The following is a 27,820-nucleotide window of genomic DNA, read 5'->3' on the forward strand; positions in this document are numbered from 1 at the left end:
TAGGAGATGGAGACATTAACTGGAAGATCCACAAGGGCTATGATTTTTTTTTTTTTTCAGATGGGGTTGCACTCTTGTTGCCCAGGCTGGAGTGCAGTGGTGCAATCTTTGCTCACTGCAACCTCTACCTCCCAGGCTCAAGTGATTCTCCTGCCTCAGCCTCCCTAGTACCTGGGAGTACAGGTGCACACCACAATGCCTGGCTATTTATTTATTTATTTATTTATTTATTTATTTATTTATTTTTGTGACAGAGTCTCGCTCTGTCACCCAGGCTGGAGTTAAGTGGAGTGATCTCGGCTCACTGCAACCTCCACCTCCTGGGTTCAAGTGATTCCCCTGCCTTGGCCTCTCGAGTAGCTGGGATTACAGGTGCATGCCACCACGCCTGGCTAATTTTTTTTTTTTTTTTTTGTATTTTTAGTAGAGGCGGGATTTCACCATGTTGGCCAGGCTGGTCTCAAACTTCTGATCTCAGGCAATCTGCCCTCTTAGGCCTCCCAAAGTTTTGGGATTACAGGCTTTAGCCACTGCACTGGGCCTGGCTAATTTTTGTATTTTTAGTAGAGTCGGGGTTTCACCATGTTGGCCAAGCTGATCTTGAACTCTTGACCTAAAGTCATCTGCCCACTCTGGCCTCCCAAAGTGCTAGGATTATAGACGTGAGCCACTGCACCCAGCCAGAGCTAAGATTTTTGTTTGTTTTCACCATTGCTGCATTTTAAGTGTCTAGACACTTTGGGTTCTCAGTAAATATTTATAGAATAAATGTTGTTGAAAGAGAGTGGTACAAATTTTGGTAGGAAAGGCGTAAGATTGAATGTAAAAGGAAAAGATAAGTATCTGAAGAAAAACTGTGTGTGTGTGCGTGTCTGTCTGTCTGTCTGTCTTTATATGTGTTAAAGACATAATTTCTTGGATTGTGACTTAGGAATATGGTCAGCCTCAGGGCTCTTTCAACATGTATGCCAGTCAACTATTGCTGAGCCCTTTCCATCACAGCCTGCAGTGAAGTCAGTTCTCCACACTGTTTACACTAAGAGGTACAGATCAGATTTCCAATTAGCAAGAATTTGAAATAGTCAGTTGAAGTTAAGTTTCATCTTGGTGCTGGGGGAAACAGCTGCCTGTTTGTGCTGAAAGGCAGTTAGAGAACAATTCGTTATTCAAACGTCTCAAATCTACTTCCTGAGGACACAAATGAACTACTAATTAAAGGACTCTCTTAACCTAGGCAGAGGATGGGAATCCAGCATTACCTTTTCCGAACACTCTGAAAGAGCCGTCTTCTAATGGAAACAGCTTGTGAAGGGCTGTCTTAGCCTTCTCGGCAACCTGTTCAATGGCTGACAGCAGTTCAGATGCACTGCTGGAACCAACAACTTCATACCCAGCAACGATGCTTCCATTTCTGCAGTGATTATGGGGAAAGAGAAATGAGATTCACTACTTATTTATTCATTCACTCCGGGCCTATGCTGTGTGTACATGGCATGGGGTCCATAGGAATAAAGTAAAGAGAGCTTACATTCTAGTGGATAAGGCAAGGCAAATAAAAAAACAAGTATCCACCAAAAATACATATATATATGATATATATATGTATAAATACATCTGTATATATACAGATATAATTATGGGGCCCCACATTAAATAAAGCTGGTTATGGAAGGCTTTTTTGTGCTGTGGGTCTTTGAAGCTGAGGCCTGAGGCCAGCTATGCAAAGAAGAAAAGGCCAGCTATGCAAAGAACACTGGTGTGGAATGTCAGCACAAGTAAAGGTCCTAAGGCGGGAAAATGCCTGTGAGTTTGACAAGCTTAAATACTAGGATGATTGAAATTCAGCAGCAAGGGAGCAATAGCAGGAGATGATATTGGAGTGGTACCAGGAGTCAGATCTCATAGGACATTAGAGTTGTGATTTCATTCTTTATTAAAAAGTTTTCTTCTTTATTAAAAGGTAGTGGCATCATAAGATTTATCTTTTTAAGACCGTAAAGGCTGCTGTGTAGAAAACAGATGGAAGGGAAGCAAGCAAGGTACAGGGAACCCAGTTAGGAAAGAGCTGGTGGTGGCTTGAACTAGCTGGGTAGCTATGCATGTGGTCAAATTCAGGTTTTATTTGGAGCCAGAGCCATAGAACTTACTAATGGAGAAGATTTGGGATGTGAAAGAAAGAAATCAGTCAATAATAACTCCAAGGAATGGAAAAGCAAGTTTTTGTATATTCTTACCATGGAGTACTACTGGACTACAAAAAGGAAGGAACCACTGATAGAAAAATGAGGATGAATCTCAACGACATTATTGCTGAGTGAAAGACGTCGAACATGCAAAAAAAAAAAAAAACTGGATTATTCTATTTATGTGAAGTTCTGGAATAGACTAAACTAACCTGTGATGATAGAAATCCTACAAGTGGTTGCTTCTGGTGTGAGGGGATGGCATGGAAAGAGGCTGGAAAACAACACAAGAGAACTTTTGGGGTTATGGGAATGTTCCATCTTGACAGGAAGGGACTTGCACAAGCGTTTTTCAAAGCTGATAGAGTCATACACAAAGTTTGAGCACATAACTGTGTGCAAGTTATACCTCAATAAAAGAAATTATAGCACAGGATGGCTCCAAGATTGGGTCTCTGCAAGTGGAAGGACAGCATTGCTGTAATGGAAATAGGGAAGACAGTGGGAAAAATAAGTTATAGGTTAGGAAGGGGAGAGTCAGAGGATTCCCAGTTTGGACACATGACATTTGACATCCCAGCTGGAAAACCAAGTGGAGACTGTCAAGTAGGCAGTTGGTTACTTGAGTCTGGAGTTCAGGGGAGTGCCCGAGCTCAAGTAATAAATTTAGAATCCATCAGCATACAGATGTGTTTGAAGACATGAAAGCACATGAGATCAATACATTAAGTCAATCCTGCAGTAACTCATGAGATAAGCAGTGTATCATTCCCATTTTATAGGTATGAGAACTGAGGCCCAATGAGAAGTTGGGTGAAAAAATTATTAATTACTAATTGATTGGAAGTTCCGCAGCTCAAATTCTTACTACATTGAACTTCTGCTCACAATGTATAAATAAGTGCAGACACCCTTTTGCGTAATGATGGTCACAATACCTTTGCATTGATATGTCCCTTCTATTGATTACAGAGTATTTTCCTGCTTGTTATAGATTTGATTTAGTGAAGTTAAACCAGGTTCCACAGGTGTATAACTGTCCTGTTTGACAGATAAGTAAATAGAGCGAGAGATTAAGATTTATTTTAATCTGGGCATGGTGACTCATGCCTGTAATCCCAGCACTTTGGGAGGCCAAGGTGTGTGGGTCACTTGAGGCCAGGAGTTCGAGACCAGACTGGTCAACATGGTGAAACCCTTCTTTATTTTTTAAAATAATTTTTTAAAAAGAGATTTATTTTAAATCATATATGCAAAAAATAAAACTTTAGGCTGGGCTTCGTGTCTCATGCCTGTAATGCCAGCATTATGGGAGGCCAAGGTAGGAAGATCGCTAGAGCCCAGGAGTTTAAGACCAGCCTGAGCAACATAGCAAGACCTCAACTAATTAGCCAAGCATGATGGCAAGTGCCTGTGATCCTAGCTACCAGGGAGGCATAGGTGGGATTGCTTGAACCCAGGGGTCAAGGCTGCAGTGAACTGAGATTGCACCACTCCACTCCAGCACGGGCAACAGAGTGAGACCCCATATTGAAACAAAATGAAACAGAACAAAAGTAAAAAGTTGTAGTTTATAGACTTGTGCGTACTTTTACTGTGATTTGGTCTGCAGATTATTGGAGACAGATTATAAGATATACATGATAGAATATAAATTAGAAGTATAAATAGAAAACAAGGATCACAGAAAAGAAAAATATGAATAGTGAAAGTATGATCAACTGTATAAACTTCAATATAAAAAGAAAGCAGTGCTTTTGCTGGTATTGAATTTTAAAGAAAACTATTCATGTATGACTTAAAGGATAATGCCCAGGACAACATGTTTATAGCAAATGCTGTTGAAAATTTCCTATGGGTTGGCCAGATGCAGAGGCTCACACCTGTAATCCCAGCACTTTGGGAAGCCGAGGCAGGCGGATCACGAGGTCAGGATATCGAGACCATCCTGGCTAACACGGTGAAACCCCATCTCTACGAAAAATACAAAAAAATTAGCCAGGCGTGGTGGCACACGCCTGTAGTCCCAGCTACTCGGGAGGCTGAGGAAGGAGGATGGCGTGAACCAAGGAGGTGGAGGTTGCAGTGAGCCGAGATCGTGCCACTGCACTCCAGCCTAGGCGACAGAGCGAGACTCCATCTCAAAAAAAAAAAAAGAAAATAAAATAAAAGAAAAGAGAAAATGTCCTATGGGTGTTTTTAAGTTAACTGTGAAAAAAATATCACAAGTCAAGTTCTCTGACCTCTAAGCCACTTTCTCTAACAAGCAGACAGATTATTAATAGTTGGTAATTAATGTAAACATGGCTAACTAAACAACTTCTGGAATTAAGGCATAAACAGAAGGATAATTTACTAAATATTTCTTTATTTGCTGTAAACAGTGACTACTGGGTTTTGAACTATGATGTATACATGATATCTGAGCGAAGATATCTCACCCAAAGCCCCACTTCTGGCTCCGAATTATAAGGCATCATATCTCCTGTGGTTGCTGAAGGAGAAAATCCACCCTTCGACAACCCGCAACCCTTATCCCCAACCCTCACTTTTTCCCATGCACTGTCACCATGATCTCCTGCCTTCTTTCAAGTTTCTGCCCTACTGCTGTTGTTTTGTAGTTCTACTCACTGACCCACAGTTTTGAGAATGCTTTCCAATATTTAAGGTCCTAGGCCAGATGTGGTGGCTCATGCCTGTAATCCCAGCACTTTGGGGGCCGAGGCAGGCGGATCACCTGAGGTCAGGAGTTCGAGACCAGTGTGGCCAACATGGTGAAACCCTGTCTCTACTAAAAATACAAAAAAAGTTAGCTGGATGTGGTGGCAGGTGCCTGTAATTCCAGCTACTTGGGAGGCTGAGGCAGGAGAATCTCTTGAACCCGGTAGGCAGAGGTTGCAGGGTTGCAGTGAGCCTAGATTGTGCCATTGCACTCCAACTTGGGCAACAAGAGTGACATTCTGTCAAAAAAAAAAAAAAAATTTAAGGTCCTAAACTCATTTAAGTGAGAATCTAGGCTTTACTCTTCAGACTTTTTAAAGCATCACAGATCCTTGTTCACTTAGTAAAAATCCTACTATAAAGATGACTTCTGTCCTGTTTTCTGTCAGGGTCACCTAAAAACAGTGCTCTGCCTTTTGCAGAACTGGCGCCCAATTCTGGGGATGCCCTTCTAAGACCATTGTGCTACTTACCGAAATTGGGTGACCTGAACCGACTCAAAACCTTGAATTCTTTCATATGCTTTTTTGAGCTTAGAAAGAGAACAAAGAACAATGTGTTAATTGTTCTTCCCGTACTTCCGAAAGACATTTGAGCAAAAAATTGATACAAACAATAAATAAATCCACAGTAGCAAAGGAGCAAAGAAAAGAGATACAGTGGGAAGTAATTGCATGTCATACAAATACAGTTAAAATAACAGTTGTGAATGTATACATACACACATATCCATACATATACACGTATAAAATGTATCTTTGAGATTGCTAATAAATTGTGAATAACCAACTGCTTAGAATAGGAGATGAATTTGATGCCAGATCGTAGAATAAATTTACCCAAAATCCATTTTTTCCTTATCAAAAACAAGCCATTAATTTTTACAGGTACTTAGACTGAATCTATCTATTAAGTATTTGCTTGGGTCTTCAGTTAGAGCTACACCTGAGCCAGCATCCTAGGCAGAGGGACACTGATCTAGTTTTTATGTGACTTTATTATAAAGTTGAGAGTTTTGCTCAGTAACTCTCTTCAGCCTCTAACAACAGAGTTTTCTTTATAGAACAAATCCCAAATGCTGACAATTGAGCTTAGATCATGATTTTTTTTTTGTTTTTTGATGTGGAGTCTCACTCTGTCGCCCAGGCTGGAGTGCAGTGGCATGATCTCAGCTAACTACAAACTCCACCTCCCGGGTTCAAGCAATTCTCGTGCCTCATCACCTGAGTATCTGGGATTACAGGTGTATGTCACTATGCCCTGCTAATTTTTGTATTTCTTAGTAGAGATTGGGTTTCACCATCCTGGCCAGGCTGGTCTCGAACTCCTGACCTCAAGTGATCTGCCTGCCTCAGCCTCCCAAAGTACTGGGATTACAGGCGTAAGCCACCATGCCTGGTCCATAAAAATTTTTTATAAAAAAATTAAAAGAGAAAATAATCAAGAAGCCTTAGTATATTGCTAAAATAAGTGAGCAAAACTGAACACAAGAGGAGTGCAAAGAAGTCAGCTGCTAAACTTTCCTAGAAAGAAGATACTCAGGGAATTTCAACTGTGGGCAGAGCAAATAACTGTTCTGTAATAGCTCACTGAAAATGAATAATTAAGAATATGTATAAAATATACATGCTGAATTGAAAACATTTGAACTTGAGTGTAGCAAACGATTCCTTATATAATAAGTAGAAAGTGCTTACTTGAATTTCAATTCCATTTGCATATTTGGAGTATATAGCAGAAGATGAATTCAAAAGGTCATTTGTAAACCTTTCATTAATTTTGAAAGTGCCCCAAATCTCTGTGGGAAATAAAAATAAGTTTACAGACATAATAAATTTCTAACTTGATTTATTAGTAGCATACAATTATAGAAGTACAATTCAGAGTCATCTATTCAACAGTGATGTTTCAAATTTTTTTCATAAGAAATGTTCACCTAAAATAACACAGTGTGCATACATAAAAGCAGAGTTTTCAATTGCAGATTTGGAACAGTAATAGGGAAGTGCTGGTAATCAAGGCAACCTTAAAAGTAGGTAAATGCATGGCCTCTCATGTGTCACTAAAGAAGGCATTCACTGAACTCTGAAATGTATCTTCATCTAGGCAATAAGCTTAAGCATTGTCCCTATTAAAAATTAAACGATGACCGTAACAGCAACACTACTTGCTAACTCCAACACATTCCTTACTTACCCATTGCCAGTACTTCTCTGCAATGGGACAATTCTCTGTGTGGACAAATCCTATTTATCCTTCATTCAGGACCTAGTCAAATATCATCTCTTCCACAAGGTCTTCTCTAATCCTCAGATGCAGAGTCTTTCTCTCCTCTAAATTCCTACGGTACTTTATCCCTATCTGCTTCCCATCCTCTTACATATTCCTAAACATTGATTTGTGTATATCTCATCTATGCACATCTCCACGGTACTGTGGGAAGCTCCTCATAAGTGTCATCCCTGTCTGATCCAGCTTTGTATCTTTCAAAGATGGATTAGACATGGGCCACCTTTTTCTTTCCTTTCTTTCTTTCTTTTCTTTTTTTCTTTCTTTTTTTTTTTTAGTCAGGGTCTCACTTTTGTCACCTAGGCTAGTGTGCAGTGGCACGATCTTGGCTCACTGCAGCCTCAATCTCCTGGGTTCAAGCAATCCTCTTCCCTCAGCCCCCCAAGTAGCTGGTACTACAGGCACACACCACCACACCTGTAAATAGCTAATTTTTGTATTTTTTGTAGAGATGCATTTTTGCCATGTTGCCCAAGCTGGTCTCGAACTCCTCCTGAGCTCAAGCAATCAGCCTGCCTGAGCCTTCCAAATTGCTAGGATTACAAGTGTAAGCCACTGTGCTCATCTTTCAAAACATAGGCTTTCATCAACATTCATTGAAGAAATTACATTATTTTCTTTCTTGTATTACAGTCTGGCCTCTACAACTAGTCTCCTAATTCATAGACAGCAAGAGAAATTCTTCTGTGTGTCCTCCTAGAATTTGCCCCTGATCTGGGTGAAAAGATGGTGCTTAATAAGTAATGTGTTGCCATAACCTGAATTGCTGTAGTCCCAGGAAGGAGAGCCAGTATTCCCAATTAAGCTGGGCTATTTCAGGCTCACTCTTTGCTCAGTTCCACCAATATCTGGGGCTTCCAGTTAACTGGAGTAATCATTGCAGGAGCTTAGTAAAGTCCTTTATGTCCTGGAGTCCATGTCATTTGGCTCATCTCACCTTTCATTGAACATAAATCTAAGTTAACCATAGCTCCCTCAGCTTCCATTGGTTTCCTAAGCTAGACTTTTAGCTTTTGTTCTGTTTTAACAAGGCATTCAGTACACATATTTGTTGACAATTGAGAGATTTCTTTTCATGGAATCATTCACTATATATTCCTCCCTGCATTCATATCTCTAGACTCCCCTTTTCTTGAAATTGATGTTGGCAAAAGATGTGAAAAGAGAGTAGGAAGACAAATGTTGCTTACTCAAGCAGTTCCTCTTTTTGGAATTTTAGCAACTCTTCCTCAATCTCAATAAAATCATATGATTGCAGAGCTGAGCTGGATGGACCTAAAGGTTGAAGTGACCTTCACATGTCACCATGTGTTTCTGGATCTTCTGTACTATGAAAGCTCTCACTGGGTCCAGACAGGCCTAACATGATGTATCATCACTGTCCCTCAATCTCCCTGTAAACAAACATTGACTAGCTAGACAATGAGCAAGCGTCCCCTCTCTGTTGCATGTTGGGGTGGGAGAAGCCCCAGCCCAGAGCATTCTTAGTTGCTTACTTGTTCTCTCACAGAAATTGACACTCTGGCTGAGGTTGTTGAGATGACATTCACAGCTTGGGAGTGCTCCAGCCGTGTGAAGGTAGCAGTTCTGGGGATCAAGGCATGAGGGAGGAAACCAGGTGTAGCTGTCTTCACAGGTACACTGCAGGACTCCATTCAGGCTGTTGCAGTCTGCACAAGAAATAGAACTCAGTCTCATGGATTCTGGTTTATAAACTGACTACTGCTGAGCAGTGATTTTATTTTATATATGTTTATTTTTCAGATTAACTTCCCACATCTTCTATGAGTTTTGTTTTGTTTTGTTGCCTAGGCTAGAATACAGTGGCATGATCTCAGCTCACTGCAACCTCTGCCTCCTGGGTTCAGGTGAATCTTGTGCCTCAGCCACCTGAGTAGCTGGGATTACAGGCACACACCATCACCCTGGCTAATTTTTGTATTTTCAGTAGAGACAGTATTTTGCCATGTTGGCCAGGCTGGTCTTGAACTCCTGAGCTCAAGTGATCTGCCCGCCTTGGCCTCCCAAAGTGCTGGGATTACAGGTGGTGAGCCACCGCGCCTGACCCTGAGTAGTGATTTGTGATCCTTAGCTCTCACATGGAATCTGGACCAAGGATTTGGTTGGTGCAAAAGTAATAGCAATTTTTGCCATTAAAAGTAAAATAATGGTTAATATTTCTCACCAAAAGCTAGAAGGATGAAACCAGGACAGCAATATATTCAAGGTAAGAAAATGTCCAACTCAATAAATTCTGAGGTTGGTATCAGAAAGCTAACAAACATAAAGCTACAATGGCTGGGATTAGCATGCAAAAGAAGGATGTATGCCCCATACATAGCCACTGCAATGGAAGAGAGAAGCAGAAGAGGACACTTGTAACAGGAGAGTTGTTTAAATGATTCTAGAGCGTATTTGACCACCATCTCATTGGAGGCTCCTTTCTATCCACCTGCTACCACTCCCAAGTAGGCCTTATAAGCAAGATGACAAAGGCAGAGAAACATTTTTGGGGAAAGTCATGATGAAAAGTTTCTCTAGTAGCAATCCTGTATGCCTGCCCCCTTCTATTACACCTGAAATTCCCACCAAAGTCGTCTTTTTTTTTCTTTCAGTAGATCAAGAACCAGGGCAAAGTCACCAGACACCTTTGTGAAAATACCCATGGTGTGCAGTGAATGGGTCTCAAGCTTTATTGCGACACAGAATCACCTGGAAGATCTCACCCTGGAGTTTCTGATCCTCTTAAGTCAAGACAAATGAAGAATTTGCATTTTGGCTAAGTTCCCTAATGCTGCTGCTGCTGGCCTGGGGACTACGCTTTAAGAATCACTGCTTTAGATCAATAATTTAACTTCTCTGAACCCCACCTTTGTGCTTATTAATGCTGTTTGCCAAATACTTCTTGCTGTCTTCCAGGTACACAGGATTGCATATCCTAGTCCCCTGAAGTTAAGTGGGGCCATGGAGCCAGTTCTAGCCAAAAAGTTGTGGGCAGAGTTACTGTGGTCACTTCTGAGTTAGAGAATTTAATTGCCTGTGGAAAACCCTCCAGTGTTTCATTTATTTTTTGCTCAGCATGGGTACATATGAGATAGGGTCTGATACATCACTGGGTACTGGTGGCAACAAATACAGCCCTCTGCCAATCTGCAATGGACATGTAGCATGAAGAAGATATAAAGCGTTTATTCTTTTAAATCACAGAGATTGTAGGGATGATTGTTTCCACAGCATAACCCAACCTAGCCTGACTGATACACCCGCCTTCCCCATTTACACATCCAGTCACCGAGAGCCACCTTACATGTGGTAGCCTTTGCTCTGATAATTCTAATTAGCCCATGTGACCATAATAATGGAGGCTTCAAGAGCTTCAGAAAATTTCTCAAATCTCTTTTCTCCTTGGAATCTCTATAGGTCACCTGAAGCAGCAGCTGATATTCTTCGACGGGGCCTAAAGAGAGAAAGAGAGTCAGAAACCTTTTTTTCTGTCCGTGGGGAAAATATTGCTGAGGAAGTGACTGAGAAACAATCATCAAATTTAGGTCAGGGACTCTACCATGCTGCTTGTTCCTGAGTTCCTCTCATCCAAACATGGACTAAAAATGAACACTGAGGGTAAACACAAGCAAATGGTTCCCACACATGCCAAATATACGTCTGTCCTCTCACTTCTGCCAGGCCAGCTGCCCCAATGCTGTCTGTCCGTCCCCAGAATCACTCTCCCAATGTTATACACTTCCTCAGGGCACACCCAGAGTCAAGCTTCAGGTGTCAAGACTGAAGGGGGAAGAGGTGAGGAAATCCAAGTCAACCTTCCCTCCCCCGCCCCCAGCTCTGATCTCCTTGAAGTATCTCCAGTATAAGACCCCTCAGTCTCACACTTACAAAGAGCCCTTTCTTCTCCTGTGAAAATATTCCATTCGTTAGCTGCGTTTGGGTATTTATATGAAATCCAAAAGCAAAACAAACTAAATCTTCCCTTGAGGCTTGATGCACCCTCACCTCCAGCTCATCATTTCTGCACAGCACCTTTTCTTTCCCCACAGAGAAGCCATTAACTGATTTTGACAGGGAAAGGAGAGGAATCCTATGAGTCTTCTCCCATCCAAAATTCACTTAAGCCCATTCACATAAAACTTGACATGAAATTCCCAGGGGCTTCAAGGTCCCCCGAAGCTCACCTATGAAAGACCTGACATCTCACACCATTGCACCCCACTCCCATCTCTTAGTCTCCCCATCTCCTTACGGACTGGAGCCTCTTCCCCAGGCATTGGAAGTCCCCTCTGAGTGATGGGACCTGAGACAAGACCCACTTCTCGTCCACGCAGGTGTGCAGTGGGGAACAGGGAAAAGGGTGGCCCTGCTCACATCGTCAGGGGTTAATGGCAGTGATTCTGCAGCCAGATTGACTGGATTTGAATCCTGGTCCCTACCCCTAGTTCTGTGCCTTAGTTTCACTATCTGTAAAATAAAGATGACCACTGTACCAGACTCAGAGGGTCAGTGTGAGGGTTTAATTCATCTAATGCACTTCAAATAGTCCTGCCACATAGTAACATCCCAACAATAGTTGCTATATTTTTATTGTTATTTTTACTGTCAGGGAAATTGTATTCATGTCATTCCAAGTTGAAATTTTGATTTCATTTTCCCAAAGAAGTATAGCCTTGCACAGTGATAGGTGCTATGGTACTATTAGCACATTGCTGTATGGCAGATTTATTGCATGGTATAAAAGCTATTGTAGACTGACCCGGGAACCTAACAACCACATGTGCATCACTGTTTCTGTGAGGAAATGTGTTCAGCACTAGAAACATCAGATCCACAAACTAAATTTCAGAACACAACTCATTTCTGGACTGGGGCTATGGCCATTAATTACATTGTTAGAATCAAGGCACAGAAGAAAAGGGTGTGTGTGAACAGCTACTTGCCAGGTCTGATGTAAGACACTATGCTCTCATGATATTATTTAATCTTCACAAACGTCTTGCTCATAGGAATTACTGTCATTCTCCTTGTACATATTTGGATGTTTAATAATGTGCCTAGGATCATACAACCAGTCAGGGGCACCACTGGGATTAGAACCCTGGTCCCTTGACACCAAAATCCACTGCACCATGCTGTCTAACAGAGCCTCACCTAGATGTTTTTTCTTATTCACAATGAGTTCTTTTTTTGTTTTGATGCCATCATTTCTCTGTTAAAAAGAAAAAAAAATAGTTACGGTGAGACTTTGAAGAGTTGTGCTTCATAAGGCCTTGCTGAGTTTCCCAGATGAATTAAAATCATGAATCTAAAATCCAAGCCAGGGATGGTGGAGAGGCAGCCAGGGAAGGCCTCACTGGAGCAACTTTTAAGCAAACACCTGAAGGGTAAGAATATGCCTGGCAGGTAAAGGCAGAATGAGGACACCAGAGCCGCTGAGAGAGGAGAGTGAGAGGAGAGGCACAGGAGGTGGGGTCAGAGGGTCTCTGGGGAGGCAGGTTGTGCAGACCTTTATAGGCCATGGAAAGGGTTTTACTTTTTCCTTGAGTGAGATGAGAAACTGCTGGGTAGCTTTGAACAGGGGAAAAAAATGCTGTAACTTACTTTGTAGCAGGCTCAATCCTGAAGCCCCGTTGAGAACAGAGAAGCACAGAAGCAATGCGTGCATTTCTGGGGTTGTTGAAATCATGCAGGCAAGAGACAATGAAGGTGTGGATCAAGGTAGCAGCCACGGAAGTAGTGAGAAGTTTTTGAATTCTGGATATATTTTAAAGGTAAAGCTTTAAAAGTAATGCCAGTGGTTTAGATATGGAATGTGAGAAGAGTCAAGCATGATTCTTAAGGTTTTTTTGCCTAAGTAGCTGGAAAGATAGTGATACCACTTGCTGAGATAGGCAAGAAGGAGTGGGTTCGATTTTGAACAAATGAAGTTCGGCGGTCCGCTGGATTCCCAGCTGGAAATAACACGTAGGTAATGGATATGTGAGTGTGGACAGGGGAGAGGTCTGAGATGGAGCTATACAGCTGGGAGTCATCAGCATGTAGAGAATATTAAAACCATGATCCTAGATGAAAGCATCACTCAAGTGAGTGTAGACAGGAAAGAGAGTGTCTAAGGATTGCTAATGTCCATCCATGTGATTTTTCTGCATCCGAGAAGCCATAGTAGAGCATGTGTTGAACTGGAAAAGATCTCTAAGATAGTTTAATCAAAGATCCTCCTTTTGCAGTTTGATCATCTAAGCTCCGAAGAGATGAAATGACTTACTTATCCAAGGCCACACAGTGAATGTTGGTGATGTTGAAACGAGAACTCAGGACTTCTGATCTCAAGTACATTAAATTATGCAGTTGCAGTCCCCTAGAGAGTGAGGGGTTCTAAAAGTGCCAGAACGAGAGAGGAGAGTTAGTTGAGAAGAGATATGAGACATAGCACCAACTCACCCCCAGGAAGCCACCGTGGCCATCAGTGAAGGTGAAGAAAGAAATGAGCCACAGCACTCCAACTTTCATTTTCCCTGGACTGAACAGCAGCAGTCGGGTGCATAGTCTGTGACTAAACAAGCAGGGTACCAGGTAAGGTAGAGGCACAAAAACAAGAAATTCAAGCCAAAATGTAAAAATGCACAAAGTGGTAAGGCCTCACTGAGGCCTCTGACCCCACTGAGGCTGATCCGAACCCCTGGGTGTTTATGTTTCCACTCCACGGAACCTGTGACATCATGACTTCTGCTCCCATTGCAGATGTAGTAAATTTCCATCTTTACAAACTTACTAGAAAACTGCTCTAGAGCTCTCTTCCAAGCGATGGTATCTGACTAAACACAGGTTTTTTTTTTTTAAATCGTGACTTGCTTAACATTGCAATTAGGTGCATTTAACATCAGTCTTTTATATTTCACTGAGGTTTCCTTTTCATTTCAGGAAAGAAAAACATTAAAATAACCAAAGACTCTGTAAACCATTAATACCAGGATATAATTTGAGTGTTTAAGCATATAAATAATAATGAATCAATCCAGAAAATTTCCTTTTTCATAGTAGATATAATTAGCAAAAAGATGTCCTCGAGTTTATGGTTATCTCAAATAATTTAGATAAAACTCAGTACATAGACCTGGTCACAAGATTAATCACTTATACCCAGGTTATTTTGCATCAAAAAAATCACAAAATGTTGGAATTGTTCTGCCTAATACAGTAGCCATTAGCCATGTGTGGCTATCTAAATTTCAATTACAGTTAAAATTAAATTAAATTTAAAATTCAGTTGCTCAGTCACATTGACCACATTTCCAGTGCTCAGGGGCCACATGTGGCTAGGGGCTACCATATTGGGTAGCTCAACACAGAACGCTTACATCATTGCTAAGTTTTACTCCACAGCATTGATAGAACTTAAAGGAATACCTTCTTCTGGCCTCTCAATGTTTCTTTTACATCTCACTGGAGAAGATGAGAAAGTTTGATTCCCAAACTCAAGAGTCCTCCAGTGGAATAAGTGTCCTTGCTTAGCAGTCCAGAGTACACAGAGTAGGGCTCTCCATCCAGCCCTTACCTTGCTTCCTGGGTGTGCTTAAACTTCATACAAACCCTGCTATTTCTCCAGTGCCACCCCACACTGCCCTCTAATCTAAAAAGCCGAGAAAAGGCATTAGAGACAGGGAAGAACTACCATAGAGGTGGCCTATGTCTCAGCAGAGACCTTTTCTAGGGCTTTCTAGGGGAGCATGAAAAATAGGCAACGTGACATGTACAGCTTTTGAATTTACCTTTTCCTTTCGGATGAATGGTCCTCTTATGCCCCACCTTCCTGTTTGCCAAAGACTCCTTGAAAATCTATTGCTTTAAAATTCTTTGGCAGCAGCCTGGGCTCTAGATTATTCTTCAGGGTCTTGTTTCCCCACAGCTTATCTGCTCTGAGTTCTATTCCTTTCCGCCTGCGCTTTCTGCTTTCTAAAAGTGATGAATATTTTTCTCTCGAGCAGTGTTTTACAAACTTTCTTGACAGGATCCCATAGAAAAAAAGATATGTGATAACATGAATGTGTGTGTGTGTGTGTGTGTGTGTGTGTGTGTGTGTACCTTGGATATTTTCTACTTGTTTTTATTTCATTTTTATTAGTAAATTGTTATATTCTACTAAACTGATTTTGCAATACCCTCATGAAGCACAGTCACATTGCAGAGTGGGGGTTGTGCCCCTTCCAGCCCCTTTTCCACTTTTTCTTCACTTTTTTTTTTTGAGATGGAGTCTCTCTCTGTTGCCCAGGCTGGAGTGCAGTGGCATGATCTCGGCTCACTGCAACCTTCACCTTCCGGGTTCAAGCGATTCTCCTGCCTCAGCCTCATGAGTAGCTGGCATTACAGGCGTGCATCACAACGCCTGGCTAATTTTTGTATTTTTAGTCGAGATGGGATGTCACCATGTTGGTCAGGCTGGTCTCAAACTCCAGACCTCAAGTGATCCGCCTGCTTCGGACTCCCAAATTACTGGGATTACAGGCATAAGCCACCATGCCCGGCCACTTTTTCTTCACCTCTAGGGAAGGAGTTTTTAATTTGAATTCCCGGGAACTATTTAGACCACAGTTTATAGTGCTGGAGCTTTCAAATGGGATAACAGTTTTGGTGCCTGCAGAGTGATCCGTTCTGCCTCTTTGTGCCAGTCTGTTTCCAAATGGGAGACCTGGCCTGCAGGCGGCTCTCTGCTCGCTCTCTCTGTGTCTCTCTCTCTCTTCTCTCTCTCTCTCTGTCTGTCTCTCTCTGTCTCTCTCTGTCTCTCTCTCTTCTCTCTCTGTCTGTCTCTGTCTGTCTCTCTCTGTCTCTCTCTCTCTTCTCTCTCTCTCTCTGTCTGTCTCTTTCTGTCTCCCTCTGTCTCTCTGTCTCTCTCTCTCTCCCCCTCTCTCTCTCCTCGAAAAATCTTCCTCATACATGTACTCCAGGCCTGAGGCTGTAAAGGCAGCTTGAGAAAGCTGAGGACAGCTCTGGGCATTGTGGGAAAGCCTTCTGTCATAGACTCCACCTCTTTATTCCCTCTTCTCCCACCCTAGAGATATATTCTGGCATCCTTGGACTTGCTACAGATGGTAAACTCTAACTTAGCGTCAGAGTTTCAGACAAGTGAGGAAGGGAGGGAAGAGAAGGAAAGGAGAAAACATTTAGGAGCTCATTAGAAAATGTGAGTGTCCCTGTCTCACCCTAAACCTACTAAATCTTGGACAGGTCAGGCCCAGCTATGTATATTATAATTATAATTATTATTATCGAGACATGTTCTTGCTCTGTCACCCAGGCTGGAGGTGCAGTGGTGTAGTCATGGCTCACTGCAGCCTTGACCTCCTGGTTACAAGTGATCCTCCCACCTCAGCCTGCCGAGTAGCTGAGACTACAGGCTAATTCTTTTAATTTTTTTGTAGAGACAAGGTTTCACTATATTGTCCAAGCTGGTCTTAAACTCCTGGGCTTAAGCAATTCTCCCACCTCAGCCTCCAAAGTGGGACTACAGGCGTCAGCCACCATGCCAGGGCAGCCCATGTGTATTATTAAAGCTACACAAGCAATGCTCACATCCAGGCAGGTTTGAGAGCTGTTATTCTAGACTGTTTTAAGTATAGGAAAAACGATTTCTCCAGGGGAAAGCAGCTGAGGGAGAGGTTGTGGCAGCTGTGGCCTCCACTCCGCCCCCTCCTCCTTAAAAAAATAAAAATAAAATAAAAAAATAAAGATTTCTCCACCTAGCCTGGTCGTGTGATAGGAGTTCTACTCTGGGATTTGAAACCAAAGCTCAAGCGAATCAAAATTTTTTTCTTTGCTTCCTTGGTGCATATAGCTCCCTCTGGGATACCGTTGGAAGATTTAGGAAGTAAAAATACAAGGTACCCTCAAAATTTTGAATTTCAAATAAACAATTTTTTTTAGTTAAGTATGCCCTGTGCAATATTTGCAACATTATTTGTTGTCTAAAATTATTTGTGTCTTATCTGAAATTCAAATTTAACTGGACATCCTGTATTTGACAACTAGTCAAAGGTGGGAAAAATGAAATCTCAAGGCACATGGTCAAAATGGGCTCTGTAGCTGTACTTGCCAGAGTCCTGTTCCCAGCTTTGACATTTATCAACTGGATGCCCTTTGGAATTGTCTCAGATTTTCTGTACTTTGGTTTAGTCATCAAGAATACAAGGAAAATAGTATTTAATTCACAGGTTCTTAGGAGAATTGAATGAGTACTTTGCAAGTAAGGTACCCAGAGTGGTGCCTAGTATTTCAACCTTACCATCAGTTTTTATAGTTACTTGCTGGATTGTGTCAGAATTTGACTTCTCTGAGTGCACTTGGGTTAACTGATGGCCATCACTCTGGAAATGGAGGGATCCCAGCTTTGAAGCAATAAAGTACATTTTTACAGTGATTGAATTATCTGACTCAAAGGAGGGTCCACAGCAGCAAGGATGTCAGGGATTGCTTTGCGTGTGTGCAGGGTCATCATAAATCCCTCTGAACTTCGCCTTTAGTAAACATAAACCCCATGGTATTTTCATCGCTTCCCTTCCAAGCCGGAATGGTCCTGATTATTTAGAAATTCTCAGAATCCTTGTGTCCTTGCCACAGATGAGGAGCTGTTGTTGTCATTAGAGCATGACATGTTTCCATCACACCTTGTGCTGTGGCTGCTGGGGCCAGTGATGCCTGAGCTGCAGCTGTGTGGGCACCAGCTTCCGTGGGAAGGCTTGGCCATGGTGGGACGCCCCCCTCCGCACTTCCTTGAATTCATTCAGTGAATTCATTCCCTGTCCTTCAGTTTACAGGGAACAATCATTAGAACATGCTATTATGCCTCTGGAGAGGGCTGGCTGTTGTCTCCCTATTCTTTCAGTTATATACTTACGGACTCCAAATATCATTTATTTATGCCAACAGCTGTCTCCTTATCAACAGCAGGCTTAGTTGAAACTGCTCACACCTATACTTTCCAGCATTCTTGGCAACAATCTAATCTTAGGCACAGTTGAACTCTGCGCTGTTTCTCTGGCATCAATATTTATGGGATTATGTTTCTTTCTCTATAAATAGAATTCCCAGTAGAGCTGTCTCTTTCCTGTCCGTCTTGGCCTCACATGCGCCCATGCGCACACACACATTGATGAAAAGAGCAGGTCTCCACATAAGATCTAAAAGAAATCATGACTCAAAAAGAATTAGGCAGGTGACCTGTAAAACCTTGGTTTTGTTTTACCTCTCATTTTATCAGTTTTTGATAACATTTTCATTGGCATCTATCTTTTCTAGGAACTGTTGGGCCACTTGCCTTTGAGAAAAGCTCCTGTAACAGTTTCTGTAACTGAACAGAGACAGAGGAGAAGACAGCTGAGAAAATAGGTGGGAGGACAGAAAAGATAGCCACTTCCATCTTTGGAAAAATGGTTGGAGGTTTGGTAAGTTATATGAGCGAGACAAACTTCCTCTGGAAGGACAGTAATTTAAAGTCATTTAAAATCTCAGGGAAGGTCTATATACATGTGTGCACAGTAAAATCGTAAACACGTTTTATATTTTCACATGTTTTAGCACATTCATGTTTATAAACACAGCAGGAAGAGGTCTGGATGAATTACACTGTAACCTCATGTTTGTACCTCTTCCGTGAGGATTTGTGAAAGTTAAAACTCTGTGGGCTCGGTTTCCTCCTTTATACAGTAAGAGGAAAAATAAAGTGAGCTCAGATCTATTCACATTCAGGTTTCATTATTACATGCCCATTCCCCACATTCTATTTGTAGATTACTTATTTAATTGTTCTTTTATCAATGTCTGGCAGTCACCAAACCTAAGCCTGGAAAGAGTACCGATTTCTACTCATCTTTATTCTTGTTTTCTCCTCAAACTGGTTATTAAATTCTTTAACATCTTTTGAGACGAGCTAAGAACCTACTAAGAATTTAATTATTGGGTTCAGAACAGAGGTATAATTTTTAAGAATTCTAGACTTATAAGTCTGGAAGCAACAAAAAGAATTACTTGGCTCAGTCACTCCTCCCCCAGGACACTTCACCAATCTGCTAAACTTGCATTTGTTCAACTACCGTATACTGACAGCCTCCAATTTCCCAGGCATTGTGCCATGCACTGGCTGTTAACAATATCATCATGCAGGATTATCACACATGGTAGCTCCACACCTCAAGAGAAACTCCAAAAGCCACAATCCAGACCCACTTTTGGGAACTTCTGGTTACCGAGAATCTCTGTTCCAGGATCCCTATTTTGACTCTCCTATGTTTCATTGACTGGTTGTGCCTTCAGAGTCCAGTTTGTGACCCTACCTCCAAATCTGATCCTTTTCCATCCCAGAATTGAGATATGCGCTTATAAGTTTGTGTTTCCTTTGCCACTCATTAGAACTTCATTCAGCTCAAGAGTATTTCTCCTGCTGCTGGTGCCTTCAGCCTAGCACAGCTGTCTGCTCCTTCCTAACGAGGATTCTGTTTTTCTATTTAGTCTGCGCTTTGCATCTGAGAAGAGCTTCACTCAGGATGATTTGTTGTTTTTAGCTCATTGCTCAGTATGCCTTCTGGCATTCTAGTAGGATTCATTTCCCACAGAAGACCAGTCCAGCTCGTTTCCACTGTAAAAGGCTTAGCTGCAAGCCTCATGGGTTGGCTCTATTCCAAACCCTTGTAACTGAAGACGCTCACCAGCCGCTTGTGGTTCAGTATAGCAGGAGTGACCATGAAGCCCTTAAAAGATGATTAACGGCATTCCGCAAAAGATGCCAAGCTCTTTCTTCTAGCCAAGATTTCAGCTTAGTAAGAGGACCCAGTCTTCCTGTAATTCCTAGGTAGGGCTCATTTCTCATCTCCTCTACTTGACTTCATTTAAAGTAGGTAAAGTCCAGATAATTTGAGCTTCTTGAATTGTTTGCTTTTAAAAATAAAAAAGTACCTGAACAGAACTCCAGAGAGGTGATAGCTACCTAATTAAAAGAAATAAAATAATTCCTTCTAATTTACAAAGTGTTTTTAATAAGTTTTGATTTGATTATTTTGGCAATTGTGTAAGTTAAGTGGAATTTATTTTCATTTCACAATTGCAGAAAATGAAAAGGTAACATTTAAATTCTAAATACAAAGAATTTTTTAACTATTTCCCTAAATTTCTCAGCCCAAAGAATCAAGTATTTCCCTTAGATCATGAGCCGGTTAATTTTTGTTGCTTGGGGCATGATTTTAATAAAATCATGATTGTTAATTTGATCTCCACCTGAGTTCCTTACAAACAATTCTTTTCTCAGAAAAAGGAAGAACGTACATTTCAAACCTATCTTCCTGTTCCTGCATTAATTTGCATGTTCTCACTTACAGTGGCAGCTAAGCACTGGGTACACATGAACGTAAAGATGGAAACAATCAACACTGGGGACTCCTAGAGCAGAGAGAGAGGGAGAGGGGGAGAGGGCTGAAGCGCTACCTATTGGGCTGGGCGCGATGGCTCAAGCCTGTAATCCCAGCAATTTGGGAAGCGGAGGCTGGTGCATTGCTTGAGCTCAGGAGTTCGAGACCAGCCTGGGCAACATGGTGAAACCCCATCTCTACTAAAAATACAAAAATTAGCTGGGCATGGTGGTACGCACCTGTGGTCCCAGCTACTTGGGAGGCTGAGGTGGGAAAGTCACCTGAGCCCTGGAGGCGGAGGTTGCAGTGAGCCAAGATCGCGCCACTGTACTCCAGCCTGGGAGAGAGAGGGAGACCCTGTCTCAAAAACAAAACAAAACAAAACAAACAAACAAACAAAAAACAGCTACTTATTGGGTACTATGCTCACTACCTGGTGACAGGATCATTTGTACCCCAAACCTCAACATTACACAATATACCCATATAACAAAACTGCACACGTACCCCCTGATGCTAAAATAAAAGTTGAAATTACACAAGAAAAAACAAGCTATCTTCCTGACAAATATGATTGTCCTCAGTGTCGAAGGAGAGTCAGGAGTCCAAGGATGGAAACACAAATGATCAGGCCTGCTGGAAAACCCCTGCAGAACAGCCTCTGTGCGACCTTTATACATAAATGGTCAGATTAAAGATGTCACAAACTCTTCTTTGGTGATCTGTTTTAAATAGGAGTAAAACATACTTCTCTGACTTCTCATTCAATGCTTACACTGATAAATCTTCATTGTTTCAAACCTACCAAAACCCACTAATTCTTTATGTTTCCCTTTACATATGAATAGTATTTTCATTATAATTTTCTTAAAAAGTAAAAATAAGTTTTAAAATCATATTCCCCAGATGATTCTTCTAGAAATAGAACTAGTTGACTGGCATTCCACCTATCCTGAAAATATCACATCAGTTCATCCTCAGAAACCATCAAGATTCTACAGCATACAGAATGAAAAGCAAACTCAAGATCATGACAGTTTTGAACTCCCACAATTTGCCCTCAAACTTCCCTTCTATTAAGCTTCCTTTCACGCATCTGAATTCCAGGCAAACCAGGATTTAACTTTCAACTTTTCTAAGTTAAAAGGAAAGTGCTGCTTCAAAAGGTTTATATATGTTGAGTTTTTCTAGACATGGCCAAATTGACCTCCTAACCTGTACCCATTTATACTCACTGGTAAGGTGCAGAAATGCCTGTTTCATCACTCCATCCACAGTATCTTTTTAATGTTCCCAAACGGATAGGCAAAATTTTTGCCTTATTGTTTTAATTTTCCTGTGTTTGACTATCAGTAAGTTTAAGCATTTTTCAGGGATTTACTGACCATTTGTATTTTTTTCCAGCTTGACTAAGTCATTTTCCTAAATATTTTGATTGGAATGTTCATCTTTTTCTTAAAAATTGTGTTTTAGGAACTCTTTTGTCTTTGTCGCTCCTGTTATAGGTATTTGCTCATGATTTGTAGTTCATCTTTAAACCTTTTGCATTATTTTCTTCTGCACAAAAGATTAAAATGTTCAAGAAATCACACCTGTTAATCTTTTCCATTATGGATTTTACTTATTCATTTTTACTTTTGGTTGTATTTAGAGACAGGGTCTCATTCTGCTGCCCAGGCTGGGGTGCCGTGCCATGATCATAGCTCACTGTAGCCCCATCCTGGGCTCAAATGATCCTCTCGTCTCAGCCTCCTGGGTGGCTGGGACTATAGGCACACACCACCACACCCAGCTAATTATTTTTTAATTTATTTTTTTGCAGAGACATGGTCTTGACATATTGCTCACACTGGCCTTGAACTCCTGGGCTCAAGTGATCCTTCTTCCTTAGCCTCTCAAAGTGCTGAGATTTCAGGTATGAGCCACCACACCCAGCCCCATTATGGATTTTAAACTTAGGGTTGTGTGAAGAATGTGTGGTTTTGTTTGCTTGTTTGTGTTTTGAGATGGAGTCACGCCCTGTCACCCAGGCTGGAGTGCAGTGGTGCAATCTCTGCTTACTGCACCCTCTTCCTCCTGGGTTCAAGTGTTTCTCCTGCCTCAGCCTCCCGAGTAGCTGGGACTACAGGTGCACGCCACCATGCCCGGCTGATTTTTGTATTTTTAGTAGAGATGTGGTTTCACCATGTTGGCCAGGTTGGTCTCGAACTCCTGACCTCAGGTGATTCGCCCGCCTCAGCCTCCAGAAATGCTGGGATTACAGGCCTGAGGCACCGTGTCCGGCCGAAGAATGTGTTTTCTATAAAAAGATTGGAAAACATTCTTCTACATTTTAGTCTAACAGTTAGTTCTTAAAATTATTTTTAGTACATTTAATTCTTCAATCTTTCTTAAGTTAATTTAGGTTTTGGGACGAAATAAGTAAATATTCCATCCTGCTGGAATTTATTTAGGTTTTCAGATTTCCTTTCATTTCCTCCAAGTGAATAGCCAAGTTTGCCAACTATTTTTCCCAATGAAACAGTTTTTTATCCAGACCACCTTGATAATTCTTTATCAATTTTATCTATTTATTTTAAATTTTATTTTTAATTGACAAATAATAATTGTACACATTTATAGAGTACCTAGTGATGTTTTGATATATGTGATAGTGATCAGATCAGGGCAATTAGCATATTCATCATCTCAAATGTTTATCATTTCTTTGTGTTGGGAACATTGAATATTCTCCTTCTAGCTATTTGAAACTATATATTACTGTTAAGTATAATCATTCTACAGTGGTATAGAACACTAGAATTTATTCCCCCTGTCTAGCTGTAAGCTTGTTTAATGAGGCCCTTTTCCTATAAAATTCTGACCTAAATATATTTTTAAAATTCTACTGCTATCTACATCTTTTACCAATTACTTGCTTAATTGATACCTTGGTCAACAATGTAAAAGACTATGATATGCCTAAGAAATATATCTTTAAGTGTCTTATCAGAAATAATTAGCTTGATTATCTAAGAGATGAAGCATAGGGAAGTCTCCAAGTAGAGTCAGGCTGCATGCAGTACAAACACAAGTGTAAAAGGTGTTCATGGAAAATATAATCTGCTTAACACAAATTCTCTTTACCCAAAACTTTGCAGGTGTGAATCTGTTGTACTATGACAGGCTGTCCCAACTTCACAAATGTATAATAAATATCTGCTTATCCCAAAACAATAAAGAAACTCTTATCAGGTTTTAAAGTTTTGTCTTCCAAGAAAGAAGAAAAGAATAAGAAAATTTTCTTAAGGACTTTAAAGTCTTTAGATTTGTGGACCTCTGGAGATTAAAAACTGACATTTGCACTAAAACCAAGAAGACACCATGAGGATCTGATAATGCTCATCAATAAAATGTAACTAGAGTTTGCAGTTTTAGGACTGCATACCTCATTGCTGTTCATCTCTGCATTTTCTTTATTCAACTGACTACACATAGGAAATTTATTTTAACTCTATGAAATGCTAGGGCATATTCCACTTCTATTATTAATTCCTATGAATTTTCATTCTCAACATGCCAGGTCCCAGTTTCCATCAGCCACTGACCAGGAGCCTCTATGAGATTATCTGTGGCTTACTGGGGAGGGGATGTGATAAGAAGGCTTCCCTGCCTTAGTGGTTTTGTGTACTATGGGTTGAGTTTATCAAGGCTTGAACCCAGCTGTGAATGGAAGAGTGTATGTGTCAGACCACGATGCTATAGACCTTTTGTACTATCCCTCCAAGGTCCTAAATTGTTTTCACATCTATTAAAACCATGTATCTCTGGGCATGGTGGCTCACGCCTGTAATCCCAGCACTTTGGGAGACCAAGGCCGGTGGATTACTTGAGGTCAGGAGTTTGAGAAGAGCCCAGCCAATATAGTGAAACTCTTTCTCTACTGAAAATACAAAAATTAGCCAGGCGTAGTGGCAGGTGCCTGTAATCCCAGCTACTCAGGAGGCTGAGACAGGAGAATTGCTAGAACCTGGGATGTGGAGGTTGAGGTGAGCTGGGATTGTGCCGCTGCACTCCAGCCTGAGCAACAGAGTGAGAGACTCTGTCTCAAAAATAAATAAATAAATAAATAGATAAATAAAATAAAATAAAACAATGTATCTATCCAGTCAAGAAATCTGAAGGCCTTGAAATCTTGCGAGCACTACTCTGCTAAGACAAACACAATTTAGGAAAATCCCAAGACGTATGTATTTGGCAACAGCGTTTCCCCTTCTCTACAAGCTATGGGTGTTCCCTGCCAAAGAACATTAAAAAGAGAACCAGGTGGCTGAGCGTGGTGGCTCACGCCTGTAATCCCAGCACTTTGGGAGGCCGAGACAGGAGGATCACGAGGTCAGGAGATCAGGAAATTGAGACCATCCTGGCCAACACGATGAAACCCTGTCTCTAATAAAAATACAAAAAATTAGCCAGGCATGGTGGTGGGTGCCTGTAGTCCCAGCTACTCGGGAGGCTGAGGCAGGAGAATGGCGTGAACCCGGGAGGCGGAGCTTGCAGTGAGCCGAGATCACGCCACTGCACTCCAGCCTGGGCGACAGAGTGAGACTCCGTCTCAAAAAATAAAATAAAATTAAAAAAAACAGTCAAAATATTTTGAAAGTTACAAATATAAACATTTAGATTAGGTAGGTTACACAGCACAGTTTCCTAAGGGTGTCCTTAAGCAAAATTGTGAATTCAGTGACACTTGTCCCGGGGATGCCACTCCCCCACTTTCTGACTTGTGCACCCTTGTGACGCACACCCCACCACTGCTAATGCCCTCAGATACCCAGTACCCTCTTGCTCCTGCCAGTTTTTACTTTACTTACTCTCAGCCAAAGCACTAAAATCATTTATTTATATCCGAATTTGAATGAATGTGTTCATTTACTTTTTTAAAGAGATGTTTGCATTCCTTTAGTTGTGTAATGAAAGACATCAGAAGGCACATTGTTGTGAAAGTATGGTGCTTTACTTGCCCTCAGCCCAGCAACAGACAGACCCTGTTATTGGGACACTGTCCCTGTTTTTTAAGACATTTACTCTACTTTTGGAGAAGAAAGACATACAAGGCATCCAACAATAATTCACATCAGCTTGGGGTTGTGCACAAAAGGTGAGTTTGCAAGTTGAGCTTGTCAGACTCCACAGGTATACACTCCTATTTCCAATCTTAATGCTTATTGGCACCATTTTACAAATGAAATAACCAGGACAAGACAACTAAATAATTTGCTCAATGTTTTACTACTTGTCAAAGGTTGAATAAAGTATTATGGGACCATTATTAGAACACTGTTGTCAATTTGGGTTATGGTTAGATAAGGAGTGATGTTTTCTTAATGACAACAGAGCATAATAAAAGGCTTGTGTTAATATTCTAACATATTAAAGAATGTACTTTTATTTATTTTTTGTTATTCTTGCCTCTGTTTGTAATCTCCAGCCCATGAATGCTATTATCAAGTTGAGCTTAATGGATCTCGGCACGAAAAAGCCAAGGTCATCACTTCTCCACACCTCTCCCACCTTGACCTTCTTTCTATATCTCCTTCAGTATTTTTCCTTCATGTAGTCTCTGGCATGGTACATTACATAGGCTATCAGGTTTACATAAATGGATTTTTCATGAAAACAAAGAAAAGAGAAAAGAAAAATTATATATTTTCAAGGCCTCTACTAAGAAAATACAGTGTGTCATTTTATATTTATTTGGGGAAGTAGCAGGAGAAATGGTTAGTCAATTCTAGGGTTTTTTGGAGTCCTGGGAAGGAGTTAAATTGAGAAGTACTTCCTGGATATATATGGATCCAGGCAAAGCTTAAACTAATTCACCCTAAAGGAAAAATAAGCTTAATTCTCTCAAGCATAATTTTATTTTAAGAGATTGCAAGGGTTAATGTATTATGAATTAGTGAAAACCATATGACTGATACTTTAACAAGTATCTTTGGCGGAGCCCTTTTTATTCTAGGCAATCTACCTCCCTGGCACATCAGAACAATGGGGTTCCTGTGTTATCACAGAGGGAAGAGTGTGCTTTCAGTCAGAAAATCTGGAGCTTGAGCCTCAGCCAATCACCTCATTATAGTTAGTAAGCGGGTTGAAATCTGTTGTTTCTGCTCATTGCTTTTTCAACTCTGTTCCCTTATTTAACCATCTTCAGGAAATGAGATATTGAAATCAGAATTTTTTTTTCAAGGAGAGAAAAAATAATCTCAGATTAACAGGTAGTATTGGTCATCGTAATACACGTTCTTAGTAATCAAAGTACAGTTATTGGGCTTACCTGGTGATTTATCTCTTCACACCACAACTCGAGGGAGCCCTTCCTTCAGTATACTTGTGGCTCAATCACTTCTTATGCTGTTTGGAAAGAAAGCATTAGAATCTGAGCCACAGCAGCTCACTGGCATGAACACAGGCTCACTGATCCATCAGCAATTCCTGGCACGCATTACTGCCTGTGCAGGTAGACAAGCCTGGGACACACCCCCTTCAAGAAGGAAACAAAATACTTTTCTCCTAACTCCCCCTCCCGCTTAAAGTCACTATCGGGTCTGGTAAGAGGAAGGAGCACAGAGCTCAAGACTTAATTATTCTCCCAGCAGACATAAATGGGTGTCTGAAATCACAGAAGGGAAATGGGAGAGAAAAGCTCTAGGGGAATGTGGAACACTTTTGCCCTAGATCGGTTTACTACAAAATGCTACTCCATCAAATCTTCCTGTCCAACCTCTGAACACACTGGGTCATACCCTATAAAGCTGAAGGAATGCAGCCCTTCATGCATAATTCCAATGAGGAGAGGTGGGTAATTCCTGTGGGGCAGAAATAAGGGTAGATACTGTTTTCCCTTTTCCAACTTTTTTATTTAAGACTAAAGAATCAACTAGCTACTTTCCCAGATAAAACAACCTCAGACTTCTGGGTGGGGTAGTACCAAAGGAGCTATGGCAAAAGACAGCAACAGGGTGGATGCTGGGGTGAATGCTTTTGGTGTGTTTTTTGTGCTTAGAAAACCTAGAGTGAAACCTGATTAACTTCTTTAGTAAAGATTTGTTTTCTTTCCAAGGAGTCATCCAGTTTGAAAACTATGAAAGGTCAAGATTATTATGTGCTGTATCTTTAGCCACATTGGCTCATAAATTACTTTTGGTCAAGGTAATGAGTTACTAACAACCACGTCTAAATTAGCAATTTGTC

General features: G+C 41.1%; 1 protein-coding gene across 1 annotated transcript in view; it reads right to left on the bottom strand.

Annotated features, from left to right (window-relative positions):
* The window catches only part of ADGRF1 (adhesion G protein-coupled receptor F1), a 42,467-nt gene extending 15,281 nt beyond the window's left edge, over positions 1 to 27,186 (bottom strand). The window contains exons 1-8 of the mRNA XM_001145329.6: positions 26,904 to 27,186; positions 13,641 to 13,752; positions 12,351 to 12,408; positions 10,501 to 10,650; positions 8,690 to 8,863; positions 6,602 to 6,702; positions 5,378 to 5,436; positions 1,260 to 1,411 (exon numbers count right to left, since the gene is read on the bottom strand). Of these exons, the coding sequence (XP_001145329.3) occupies positions 1,260 to 1,411; positions 5,378 to 5,436; positions 6,602 to 6,702; positions 8,690 to 8,863; positions 10,501 to 10,650; positions 12,351 to 12,408; positions 13,641 to 13,709 (763 nt within the window). The 5' untranslated portion in view covers positions 13,710 to 13,752; positions 26,904 to 27,186. The remainder of the gene's footprint in view (positions 1 to 1,259; positions 1,412 to 5,377; positions 5,437 to 6,601; positions 6,703 to 8,689; positions 8,864 to 10,500; positions 10,651 to 12,350; positions 12,409 to 13,640; positions 13,753 to 26,903) is intronic.
* Positions 27,187 to 27,820: the final 634 nt, after the last annotated feature.

The sequence above is a fragment of the Pan troglodytes genome, chromosome 5, assembly GCF_028858775.2.
Source record: "Pan troglodytes isolate AG18354 chromosome 5, NHGRI_mPanTro3-v2.0_pri, whole genome shotgun sequence".
Classification (NCBI taxonomy): Eukaryota; Metazoa; Chordata; class Mammalia; order Primates; family Hominidae; genus Pan; species Pan troglodytes.